We start from the raw sequence: 12,446 nt of genomic DNA on the forward strand, positions 1-12,446 counted from the left end.
GCAGTTGCTTTTATGATGGATAGAGGGTAATTTAGTAGCACTTTGGGCCTCCTACTGCGGAAACCTTTGCAATAATAGCAGGTGTTAGAGCAGGGGTGAGCAAAATACGGTCCGCAGGCCGGATATGGCCCGCCAAGCCATTCTATCCAGCTTGCGGGGCCATTAAAAAATTTAGAAAATTAATATTTATCTGCCCTTGGCTCCTGTCAAACATAAGATGAGACAGGGACAGTAGGACCCAGGGGAAGCCACAGCAGGCTCCTTCAACAGCAGGGCCCACCTAACCCCACCTGCTCCCTCCTCCCCCAGCCAAAAGCCCCTGCCTAGCAGGGGCTTCTGGCCTGGGACTGTGGGGCTGTTTGTGCCTCACTGTGCCAGAGTGGGAAATTCAGGTAAGGGGTGGGGGAGGACCATGGGCAATTACTCCAGTCCTTGGGGATGGCCAGGACCCTGCGTTCCTGCCGCCCTGCTCTGAGCCCCGCTGGCACTGGCCTCAGGACACTGGTGTGGGCCCCACACTGCTGCCTGGCTGTTGCTGGCTCCCGTGTGCCCGCTTGCTCCCATTCCCACCCCCAGCCCTGCAGTACAGGTGGGGACCAGTGCATGCAGCCCCAACACCGTGCACCCCACGCTCGCCCATCCAGGCTGAGCAGCAGTGGCACAAGACAGACCAGTGCTTAGTATAGGAGAAAAGCCCCTTCCCCACCCCGTGGCCGGAGCTCCCGGAACCCACATGGGGCTGTCCTGCATCTCCACCATGTTGCTGCTGCCTCTGGGTTGCCCCCTGGGTCAGTGGAGAGTAGGCACAGGCAGCGCCATGCACGGCTCCGAGCAGCTGAACCAGGGAGCGGGAGAGGCCTCTTTTTTTTTTTTCTCCTGCGTTGGGCAGCAATTTGTCCCACGCTGCTGCTGCTGAGCCTGGGCCCCATGCCAGCTCCAGGCTCACCTGTCTAGGCTGAGCAGGAGCAGCTGGACAGAAACTGCTGCTTGACGTGGGGGGAAATGGCCCCTCCACCTCACTACTGCCAGGCAGACTTTCCTGCAGCCGCCAGGAGCCTGCGCTGTTAGGTTGTGGTTCGGCTCCTTCACTGCTGCTTGTGAGCTGCCGTATTGCTGCCCCACACGGCCACTGCTGCTGTGCTGGGCAGCACAGAGGCAGTGGTGAAGGAGCCGCACCACAGCCTAGTGTAGCATGGCCTCTGGGAGGATGCAGCTAAAACTGTCCACCAGCGGAGAGCAGGGGAGGTGCTGCTTTCCTCTGTGCTGAGCAGTAGTTTCTGCTCAGGAGCGCGGGGTCTGGGTCAGCAGGGCCTGTATGAAGCTGGGTTGTGCTGCTCAAGCAGGGAGAGGAGGAACCAGCCCAGCTCTATGGGCCCCGCTGGTGCTGGCCCTAGTACACTGGCACAAGTCCCATGCTCCCGCCCAGCTGTTGCTGTGCTCCCACTTGCTGCCCCTTCCCCCCCACCAGCCACAGCCATTTCCCTACTCTCTTGCTGCTCACCTACCAGCGGCACCAGCACCACCTGGTTCCTGGCTCCATTGTCATCTGGGACGTGGACCTGGCTCCAGAGCAGCAAGCCAGGGGAGGGATGCGGAAGTGGCAGGAGAAGGACAGCAGTGGCAAATGTGGGGAAGTGGGAGCATGGGGCCAGTGCCCTGAGGCCAGGAGCATAGAGCCTTGGCTTGCAGAGGTGCTGGCGGGGACTCTTCCTGCTGTGGAGGGGTGAGCTGTGGGGAAACCCTCCCCCTCCACCCAAGCCACAACCCTCCCCAGTCTCCCTCCTTCCACACATGCCCCCAGCCCCCACGCCTATCCACCCCCCCACAAATCTGACACAGACACCCACACCCTCCCCCGCACGCCACATACCCACAAACCTATACGCACCCTCCCACAATATACAAGAGTAGGGCTTTGTTTTAAGCTATTGTTTGATCACCTCTATGTACTCTACACAAACGCATGGAAATCAGGACAAAAATAATTTTTTAAATGAAATTAATTACGTGTTGTAATACATTTGATTTTTAAAATACAATTTGGTATTTTTATGGTTCCAAGATGGCAAACCTCCTTGCTGAAAGGAGTATATCCGGCAAAGGGCAGGGGGCGGGACTTTTGGTCCCAAGATGGTGACCGGGGGCAGGGCACCTGTCAAGGAGTGGAGCTGCCCATGCAGCCCTCAATGACTTGCCAAAACTCGGTAAGCAGTCCTCTGCCCAAAATAATTGCCTGCCCCTGATTTAGCGCTACATGGATATCTAGGACCTCCAGCATCCCACGGTGCTCCACTCCTTCCCTCTACTGTCAAGGATCCTCAGCTGTTCTCCCAGCCGTGAGGAGTTGTTAGAGACCTGAGGGAACCCTGTCCTCCCCTGGTGTTGGGAGCAGCAGAAAGTTGCCACTGCCAGTACAGGAAAAGCCCTGGTTCCTGCAGGGCAGGTGGCAGCTGCTCTTCCTGTAGGGGCTGTTGCAGCTCTTTCCACTGCCAGAGCTCACATGGGAAGACCAGAAAGAGCTGCAGCCTTCACCATGAGAACACTGGGAAGAGCCTCTGATCACTGACAGCTCGTCAGAGAAGATGGATGTCAGTGATTGGGCTCACTGACAGACTCCCTAGTGGTGTGGGGGACCTGAAGAGCAGCCCCTTATTTCTCTGTAGCTGGAGAGTGTGCTTTTTAAGCAACTTTGTAGTGTTAGAAAAATGTGCTGTTGGTGGTGTATGTGTACTCCAACACCATGGTTTCAGCAGCAAAGTTCTGAATCCCTTAGTATCTCTTCAGATGAGTGATTGTCCATGGCCATAAGAGTAACATTCAGCCCCTCACCTTGACAATTAAATAGGAATGCAATGCTTTTCTTAAATTAAACAAAAGCTTTGATTTTATTAATCTAGATTCATAGACTGTAAGGCTGGAAGGGACCTCGGAAGATCATCAGGTCCAGCCCCCTGCACCAAGCAGGGAAGACAACTGGGGGCAAGTAACCCTCGGCAAGGTGACTGTCCAGTGTCCTCTTGAAGATTTCTAGAATAGGTGATCCCACCACCACTGGAGAGGAGTTTATGCCACAGTCTGAACACCCTGACTGTGAAGAAGTTTTTCCTAATGTTGAGTCTGAAATGGTCTTCCAGCAGTTTGTGGCCATTATTCCTGGTTTTCCCCAAAGGTGCCCTGGTGAACTGTTGTTCACCGAGCCCTTGATGTACTCACCTGATGTAGGGGTAAGCTGCTACCAAGTCCCCATTCAGCCCTCTCTTTTTCAGGCTGAAGAGTTCCAGGTCCCTCAGCCTTTCCTCATAATGGTGCTTTTCCTTATAAATTCATCTGTATTATAATATTGTGTGTCATTAACCCTTGCTACCCTGCATAGCTTAGTTGTCAAGAAAGCCTTCTTGGCAAAGTAAACCTTCTTTTACATTGTTTCCTCCATTTTGTTATAACTGTTTCATTGCAAGTATGGAATACTGAAACAGGAGGGAGATTTCAGCTATTATTTATGGTAAAAGAAATGTGTCCCACTTCATTATTTATGCTTTTATTTCTTTTATTCCGTCTTACGTCTTTGGTTACTCTGTCGTGCACACAGGCACATGTCTTGAATGTCTCTGATATGTTGTTAAGAATGTTGGCCTTGCTGTTTTTATCAGACCCTTTTCAGCCCTTGTGGAGGTATGGTATTTCCCATATGGATTTCGAGTGTCATTTAACAGAACCTTGTGTTTTTGTACTTGTGGTGCCAGTGAACCAAATGCAAGGGACAAACAAGAATTTTTGTGATCACTTTCATATTTAGTGCTTGAATAAGCTTTTGGGGGTTTTAAAAAGGAGCACACTAAAGTTGCTTTGAAAAGTCCAGTTTATTGGTATTTGAAAGATACGTGCTTGTTCTATTTGGAGTGAGAAAAGGGTCGCAAAAGCAATAACAAACCAAAATGTACTTTCATATAAGTGCCTTTTGGGATTGCCATTTTCTTTTTCAAGAGAGAAATAACCCTTAATTTAAAAACAAAAAAAAAACCACTTGATGTGCAGCTCGAGTGTTGGCTTCTCTTGGGATGACTTTTAAAACAGCACAAGCATGGGCTTGAGTGGGAGAAAACATTGTTTAAGAGCTACTAAACCTAGTAAGCCTCCTTGTCCAGAAATCCCATGTTAGTTTATACCAAGCTACATATGTTCCTCCTTTCATATTTATTTTAAATTTATAAATTACAGCTTGCTACATTTCAAATATTTTCTTTTCTCAAAACAGGAGCATGAGAAAAGATGCTGGAGTGTTGACTTTAACTTGATGGACCCAAAACTACTGGCTTCAGGCTCTGATGATGCAAAAGGTACTTGTTTTTAATTAGTCCTTGTGTCAAAGACTCAACTTCTGTGTTCCCTGTCTCTGTCCATAAAGGGGTTGCTTCTGCTCAACTGAATATGGCAACTGACCTGCTGATTTGCCAAGATACTACTGAATCCTTTAGGACAAGAGGGAGAGAGGTTTTGTCCAAATTTAGGATTTATGAGAATGGTGATAATTTGTTCTATTAACCAGGAAATTCTAATTGGCGTCTTCTAAAATTCTGTGCAATGCAAACTGTACTTTACTAGTACTGAGCAGTTTGAGTTAGTTAAAGCCTGAAGGGATTTTCACAGGATCTACATATGCTTAGCAAGGGGAGTGGCTGCAGATAAAATGGGTTAAGAGCCATAGAATCATAGAAAATTAGGGTTGGAATGGATCTTACAAGGTCAGCTAGTCCAATCCCCTACTCAAACCAGGACCATCCCCACATATCATCCCAGCCAAGGCTTTGTCTAGCTGGGTCTTAAAAATCTCCAAGGACTGAGATTCCACAACCTGTCTGGGTAACCTCTTCCAGTGTTTGACTACCCTCCTAGTGAGAAATTTATTCCTAATATTTAATCTAAACTCCCCTTGCTGCAACTTGAGACCACTGCTCCTGTTTTCTCATCTGCCACCACTGAGAACAGTCTAGCTTCATCCTCTTTGGCACTACCCTTCAGGTAGTTCAAAGGCTACTATTAAATCTCCTCTCAGTTTTCCCTTCTCCAGACTAAATAAGTCCAATCCCCTCAGCCTCTCCTCACAAGCAGGGATCTGGGTTTTCTGTTTGGTTTGGAAAAACATGGATTTTTCTCCTTTTATGTAGAAAACCGCAGATTTTCTCTTTTTAAAAGAGAAAATCATGGATTTTCCCCTTTTAAAGGAGAAAAACATGAGAAACTGCGGGCTTCCTGTTGCAGGCTGGCAGAGTTCCTGCCTGCAAGGGGCTGCAAAGAGTGATCAGGCAAGGGGTGCCATGTGCATGCGCACACATGCACGTGGCAGCCAGGGAGTGTGGAGAGCAGCTCCTGCAGCTCCCTCCAAGCAAATCTATGGTAGTGAGGTAGGGAGGAGCAAGAAGAACAGGCACAGGCCTCATGTTGGGTGAGAGGGGAAGGGGCACAGGCCATGCAGCAGGGGGGAACATGACCCTCAAGATATCTGTACCCACAGTGGGGCATGGGGCCACAGCTCAACTGAGCCAGACCAGCTCCAGTCAGGTGCTGCCTCTGCATCCCAGCATACAGGACTGGGTGCAGGAGAGGGTGCTGCGCTGCCAAGGCTGCCAAACTAAGTCGCTCCCTGCCTGGCCAGCAGTGGTGGGGACACAGCACTGTTTCCACGCCTCACCGTGGTGGCACAGTGCTTCCTTCTATGCCAGGTCCCAGCTCACTGGGTTGTGGAGACAGCTCCTACCTGAACTCTCCAAAGACTTTCTGGATTGCCTGTGCACTGCTGTATTGACCTCCCAGCAGATGTCAGGGTGATTGAAGTCCCCCATGAGAACCAGGGCCTATGATCAGGCAACTTCTGCTAGCTGTTTAAAAAAAAAAAAAAAAGCCTCCTCCACTACTTCCTCCTGGTCTAGTAGTCTATAGCACGTGCGCACCATGATGTCACCCTTGTTGCTTTCCCTTCTGACTCTAACCCAGAGACTTTCAACAGGCCTTTCTCCAGTTTCTTACTGGAGCCCTGTGCAGTCATGCAGCTATTTTGCATACAGCGCAGCTCCTCCTCTTCCTCTTCCCTGCCTTTGTCCTTCCTGAACACTTTTTATCCATCCATGACAGTGCTGCAGTCATGAGAGCTGTCCCACCAAGTCTCTGTTATTCCAGTCATGTCATAGTTCCATAACTGTTCAAGGATTTCTGGTTCTTCCTGCTTGTTTCCCAGACTGCATGCATTCATGTACAGACACCTGAGGTAAATAGCTGATTGCCCTACTTTCTCAGGAGGAATGAGAAGGCCTCCCCTTTTGTTTCCTCCTGCTTGTGCTTCTTCCAAGTCCAAGGCTTTTTGGTAAACCAAACCAATATCATTAAGCATGCACATGGAGAAAAAGCTGTGGCCAGCAGAATGTATAGCATGTTTCTCAACCTGAAGAAAACATAGTATTTGCACCAGCCTGTATAACATTAGGATGGGAGGGGTACATTAGTGTGACAGAAGCACATGATGGAATGGATTGCTCCTCCCCATCTTTTCAAAGTCCTGCTGGGCCCAAGTGCCTTGGGCATTTTGTAGCTCCCAGCATGTATTCCCTTATGACTTGCTTAAAAGTTCTCCACTACAGCAGTGTATGGTAGAAAAAAATAAGATGCCTATAAAAGAGTGAATGGATAGAACTGAAGTATATAACCTTTCTCTTTCCCTAAATAGGATTTTATCTGCAGTCACTGTACAAGAGCAGATCAGTTTAATGAACCAGGCATGTCTTTTGAGTTCCTTCTTGCAGCCACTGTGAATCACTTCTCCCAAGTGGACAAACACTGATTTGGACAGAGCTGTTCATGATTTGCTTTGAAATGACAAATTAATTTTTCATAAAACATTCAACCTTACAACTCTCTACCCTTAAAATGCTTTTAAATTCTGTTATACGGGAAAGTCATACTAGTGTTCCTTAAATGTGTTTGACATTCTCAGGGTAATTGGTAATTTAACTTGCAAAATGTAGCTTTTATGATAATCTTATATTAAAGAGGTCTTTAAATGGTTTTTAATAGATTTTTTTTCTCCCCTTCTTTTTGGTGGAAGTCAATACTGTTTTCTTTACAATTAAATGCAGCAAAAGAAACTCTCTCCATATAAATTATCAACCTTTTTATCACTTTGCTCCCCAATCACGATGTGCATTTAAAAAGGAGCTTATCTTTCAAGTAGACATGCTTTTATTAGCATGTTAAAAAGTTGTTCACTTACAGTTGGCTTCACAAAACTGGACCTTCCATCCCAGCAGAAGACACTTCTTTTTTTCCTTCTGAAAAAGTTTCAAAAAGTGTGTTTACATATAAAAATTAAGCACAAAATAGTTCAGTTCTTCTGTACACATCTTGAATTTCAGTTAAAAAGTACACTCTGTATTCAGTCCCTGAGCAGTATTTTCACTTGGTGTTGTTTAAATTTGTAACAAGGATGTTAGAGACAAAGGCTGGAACTGGAAACCTATATGAAAGTGAAACAAGAATCTGTCAAGTAAATGCTATGGCAGCATAACTCCTTTTACCAGGTACCTACCTGCCAAAAGTCTAAACTCATTAGCCAAAGCATATGCAGATCTGGTCAGGGCTAATACATAATGGGACGCTCAGCATCCCTATTCCCTTCTTTGTCACTACTACTATTAAAGGGTTGTTTTTTATTTTCCCTGTCTGAACAGTGGCAACTCTTCTTCTAGTCCTTTTCTGGCTTAGTGAGAGAACTTAGGTAGGAAATACTGTTTTCTTTTCTATTTCCTTTTCTTATTGCTGGGCAAGAGTGGCAGCTTTAAGAATTCTTCTCCACCTTCCCTTGAAGAGATGCACCTGTGTATATCTACCTCTTACCTTACATGATGAGTGTTAATGCCTAAATTTGGGCCTGTATAAAGGCAGTATAGCCCTCTTTTCCAGTTGTACATACATTGAGGAAAGTAATCTTGTAAGCAGTAGTCCGCATGCTTCCCTGTCACTGACCAGAAAAACAAAAGGTTGATCAGTTGATTCCTGCAGGAGAAAAGATCAATTCTTCCAAAATTACAGACAGTATCCCTCAGTCCTGTATACTATGCCAGCCTCTTCCATCATCAGAGATGGTTTATTAGTGGATATTCTGTGTATTTTGTCTTTTGAGGCAAATAATTGGAGTGGAAAAGAATTCTTGCTCTCCAGTTGTCCATCTTATTTAAAAACCAATTTTTGTGTTTAGTTATCAGTTTTCTTAGATCTCTGTGTGCTACTGTGTAGGTATCTGAAAGTTATCTATATATGTACCCAAAAGTTAATGATAACTTGGTAATCATGACTAAAGTTAGAATGTTGTTTTATGTTACTGGAGTCCTGCAAAGCTACAAATTCTTAGTCTTTCCTTGGGGGGCGTTTTTATATAGTAGAAGTCTACATTTTTAATTAAAAGGAACAAGGACTTACTGTTGCATCCTTCAGAGCGGGTTTCTCAGTGATTTATATAACTATTTGCAAGACAGCAGTTGAATGTTGGGAATCAAAAGGTCTGTCATCTGTGATTCTGGGACAGGAATGTAAGCTAAGAGTTGGAATCATGTTAGGAGAGAAGATAGCTAAACCTGTCTATTTGTCATATGACTTTTAGAGGCTCAGTGTCCTAGCTGAGTGGGTAAGGCTTGGATTTGCCATAATGAGAGACCTGGCTTCTGTTCCCAGTTCTCGAGTGGTCTTTTATAACCTCTTGGTTAACTTTATTTGTAAAATGGAGGAATAATGCTTGACTATTTCCTGGGGCATGGAATTGCTCAGTGAATATGCAAAAATATAAACTGTAGTTAGAGGTGAGACCAAACATTCATTCTCCCAAAGTTTGTTCCTTCCCCTAGCCTGTAAAGCGGGGGTGCTCCACCCGCGGCCCAAGGGCAAAATCTGGCCCGCAGATCCATGGCATCCAGGCTCTCCCACGAATCTGAAAACTTGGCTGTTGGGGAGTGATGGTAGCTCATTGTTACTCCCCTGATGCCAAATTTCTGGATCTGTGGGGAGCCCCACTGTTTGGATAATGTGACTCTACATAGTAGATTGGGTGTGTGGGGCTCCTTGGGGGCAGGTAGAGGTGACACAGGACTTGATCCTGCTGCAGACCAGCTGTGTACCACTCTGAGCCCACAGGGCCAAAAGGTTGAGCACCACTGCTTCAAGTGGCTGGGGAAAATGGCAGCATTCCACACACAAGACTTGATGGTACAGCTAGGATAGGGATAGGCACTAGGGCTGCGCAAAATTTCGATGGACTTTTTGTTTCAAAGGTGTTTTGACGTGTTTCGAGCTCAGAAGACCGACACCAAAATGAAATTCAAGGCTTCCAGTGCATTTTCGCAACATTCTGAAAATTTCAAAGAGTTTTGAGTTTCAAAGCCAGGCTTACAGGGAAATACAAACTAAGGAGAGTGAGGGGGAAAAGGAGGGAAGGACTGCTCTGATATTGGTATGTGTAGCTGGCTAGTGACTGTCATCCTTTCCTGAGGTCCCTTCCAATCCCAGTGCTCTGGGGGAGGGACAGAGAAGGAGCTTAAAAACCTTGTTTGAAATGAGCTTTGTCAGCTGTGCCTTTGTCAACTTACTGAGCTGTCCTCCAGGAGCATCAGGAAGGCTCTCACTTCCTACTTGCTAGTCTGTTCCTAGGAAGTGGGATCCAGTCCTTTCCGAATTACCCTAATGCCCTTTCTTAATCCATTCATTTCAGTTTATTCCTCCCCCGAAGTCCTCTTTGTTTTTGTTATTCTCTGTCATTCTTTCTCCACACAAAAGAAATGTGTTTTCCCTGACACTGCATTGACTGTGCAGGAAAGCACAACATCAGTTACAGAACGCAAGTTTTGCTCTGAACAGTTTGAGGCACAGTTTCCCAGAAACCACTGCACCCATCTCCTTGAAACTTGACAGGCTTCATGGGGCTACCATCCTTTCCGTTTTCATCTGAATCAGGCAATAAATGACAAAGTTATAGGCATTTTCGTGATTCCCCGTTATAACCTATAGGTGAAATGCTGAAACATGTCGAAGCAGCAAAACAGTTTTGGCGAAACAAAAGGGACTAGTGCTTCAAAACAGCGAAACAAAACACTGTCCCTTTGAAATGGTGAATCTGAAATCAAAATGAAACATTACTGTTTTGCACAGCCCTAACAGGTACCACATTTCACTTGAAATGCTCAGTGATCCACAAAATCCAATAGAGCTTTGGGCAGCAGTGGGATGTTTCATTTTCATTGTCTCAGGAGTTATACATATATGACTGAAATTCATTTTTAATGCAGCAATTCTCAGATAAGGTGCCATGGCACCCTGGAGTACCTTCTGAACCTTTCAAGGGTGTCACAGGGTGCAACACAATGTTAACACTTAGATGTGCAAACACAAAAATTAACCCAGAGATTCCAAATAGGAATTCATAGCGTTGAAAACATTCTGACTTGTTACAGTCTTTCTGAATTCTTTTACAACAGAAGGATTGCTCTGTTTTTTTATGTAATCAGAAAAGTGAAAACTAAGAGCTGGTATTTCCCAAGAGGTGTCTTAAGTCTAAAAAGGCTGAGAACCACTTTTGTAAGGTTTTTGAGTGCAAGAACTAGTGAAAGTATTATTCACTCGCATATAATATGCACCTTTCCTTCCAAAATCAGCCCTCTGAAATTGGGATGCATATCTTAAGTGAGGAGGCTGATTTTTTTTTTTTTTTTTTCCTTTAATAGAAGCGGGGAGCATAGAAGAAAGCAGGCACTGACTTATAGCTGCGGAGATAGCTGCTGCTGTTCTGTGTCCTTGAAAACAGAAAGGAGGTGGGGAGTGAGAGTCTAGTGTTTAACCCTTTCACAGCCTGAGCACTTCAAGCTGGCTCTGAGCAAGTGAGCTGCTGCATGTAGTCTGTAGTATCTTGATGAGGCTGTCTCCTGGAAAGCCACACTTCTTGGACACATCTCTTTCTAAGAGGACTGACTTGTATCAACCAGTCAGCCATGACCCTAGTAAAATATCTTTTGTGTATGTCTTCCAAAAACAAAAACATAAAAATATAAGGATCTCCATTTACTGACTGTATGTCCACCTTGCCCAGTATCCTCTGTCACACAGTGGCAGAGAATAGAAGCTGAAAGGGAGAGTGAACTGGTTATAACCAACGTTTTTTTTTCCCACTGTTCCTCTCTTACTTTCAGTGTCCCTCATTTAAATTCTAGGAGGTTCTAATCAAGAGGCTGTAGCCCCAGCTTCCATGCTCAATAGGTACTGATGTCTGTTTCCTCTAAGAATTTATCCAACCCCCATCTTGAATCTAGCTAAAGGTGCATATTTTATTTAGAGGTGTGCAGTGTGCTAGAGAATATGGTAACTGTTTCACCACTTGCATTTAAAAATGAAAAAGTAAGCACCAGTCCTGTAAATAATTGCATGTATGATCAGAGTCAGCACGCTCTGGCCATGTGTTTAGGACATTAGCTTAGGAACCAGAAGATCAGTGTTCTCTTCCAGCCTTTTTAAGGATTTCCCTTTTGACCTTGATCTAAGGCTTAATTTTCAAAAGTGCTGAGGCTCTTGCAGGTCTCACTGACTCTAACTGGACTTGTAAGTGCTCATTGTTGTGAAAAAATAGGCAAAATCTTCCCATTGCCTCACTTTCCTATAAAAAGGGGACAGTTCCCCTGCTTCACACACAGGTTTTATTGTGAATTAATTCATTAATGTTTGAGGGATAATTGGATGCAATTAGGTACAGGAAACCCTCACTATTTGCAGGTTCAGCATTCACGGTTTCAAATGTTCACTATTGCTGAACCCGCTTCTTAAATACACTTAAAGGAGCTCCTTGGGAACTCCGTGCTTGCCGCTGCCATGCCCCCCCAGCGGCTGGGGGGCACTGAGTTCACGAACGCCATGCCTTATTCGTGTATTTTGCTATTCACAGGGGATACGAGAACGTATCCCTTGCGAATGGTGAGGGTTGCCTGTATTTACTAAAACATAATAAATGTGGACAGGGGCAGATCCAGAGGAGGTGCAGTGACATGGCTATACCCCCCCCCTCCCCATTTTTGAATGGGACTGCGCTGGGGGAGCCTCTGGGGACTTAAAGTCCCCAAAGCAGGTAAGAACCTCACCCTTCTTCGTGCTCAAAGGCAGGTTCCCATCCCTCCCCTGCCTGTGGCTGCTGCTTTCTCTTCTGTCCTGGGGTAGAGGGCAACAGCAGGAGCAGTGATGGGCTGGGGTCGAGTTGCCACTCCCCAGGCCTCTTTCCTGGAGACTGGGCAGGGGGAGGGAACCCGCCTGCTGCCGCTGCTGTCACAGCCCAGTCCCCAAGCAGCCTGGCTGGAGTGAGCAGAAGCAGCTTTGAAGCTTTGCTGGCCCCCAGGACAGTAGGGAAAGCAGCAGCCAGAGGCAGGGAAGGG

General features: G+C 46.1%; 1 protein-coding gene across 1 annotated transcript in view; it reads left to right on the plus strand.

Moving 5' to 3' along the window:
* RFWD2 (ring finger and WD repeat domain 2) overlaps positions 1–12,446 on the plus strand; it is a 288,015-nt gene that overhangs the window by 135,788 nt on the left and 139,781 nt on the right. The window contains exon 16 of the mRNA XM_019528351.1: positions 4,256–4,337. Coding sequence (XP_019383896.1) covers positions 4,256–4,337 — 82 coding nt within the window. The remainder of the gene's footprint in view (positions 1–4,255; positions 4,338–12,446) is intronic.

This window comes from Gavialis gangeticus, unplaced genomic scaffold, assembly GCF_001723915.1.
Source record: "Gavialis gangeticus isolate Ggan-Ray unplaced genomic scaffold, GavGan_comp1, whole genome shotgun sequence".
NCBI classification, from domain to species: Eukaryota; Metazoa; Chordata; order Crocodylia; family Gavialidae; genus Gavialis; species Gavialis gangeticus.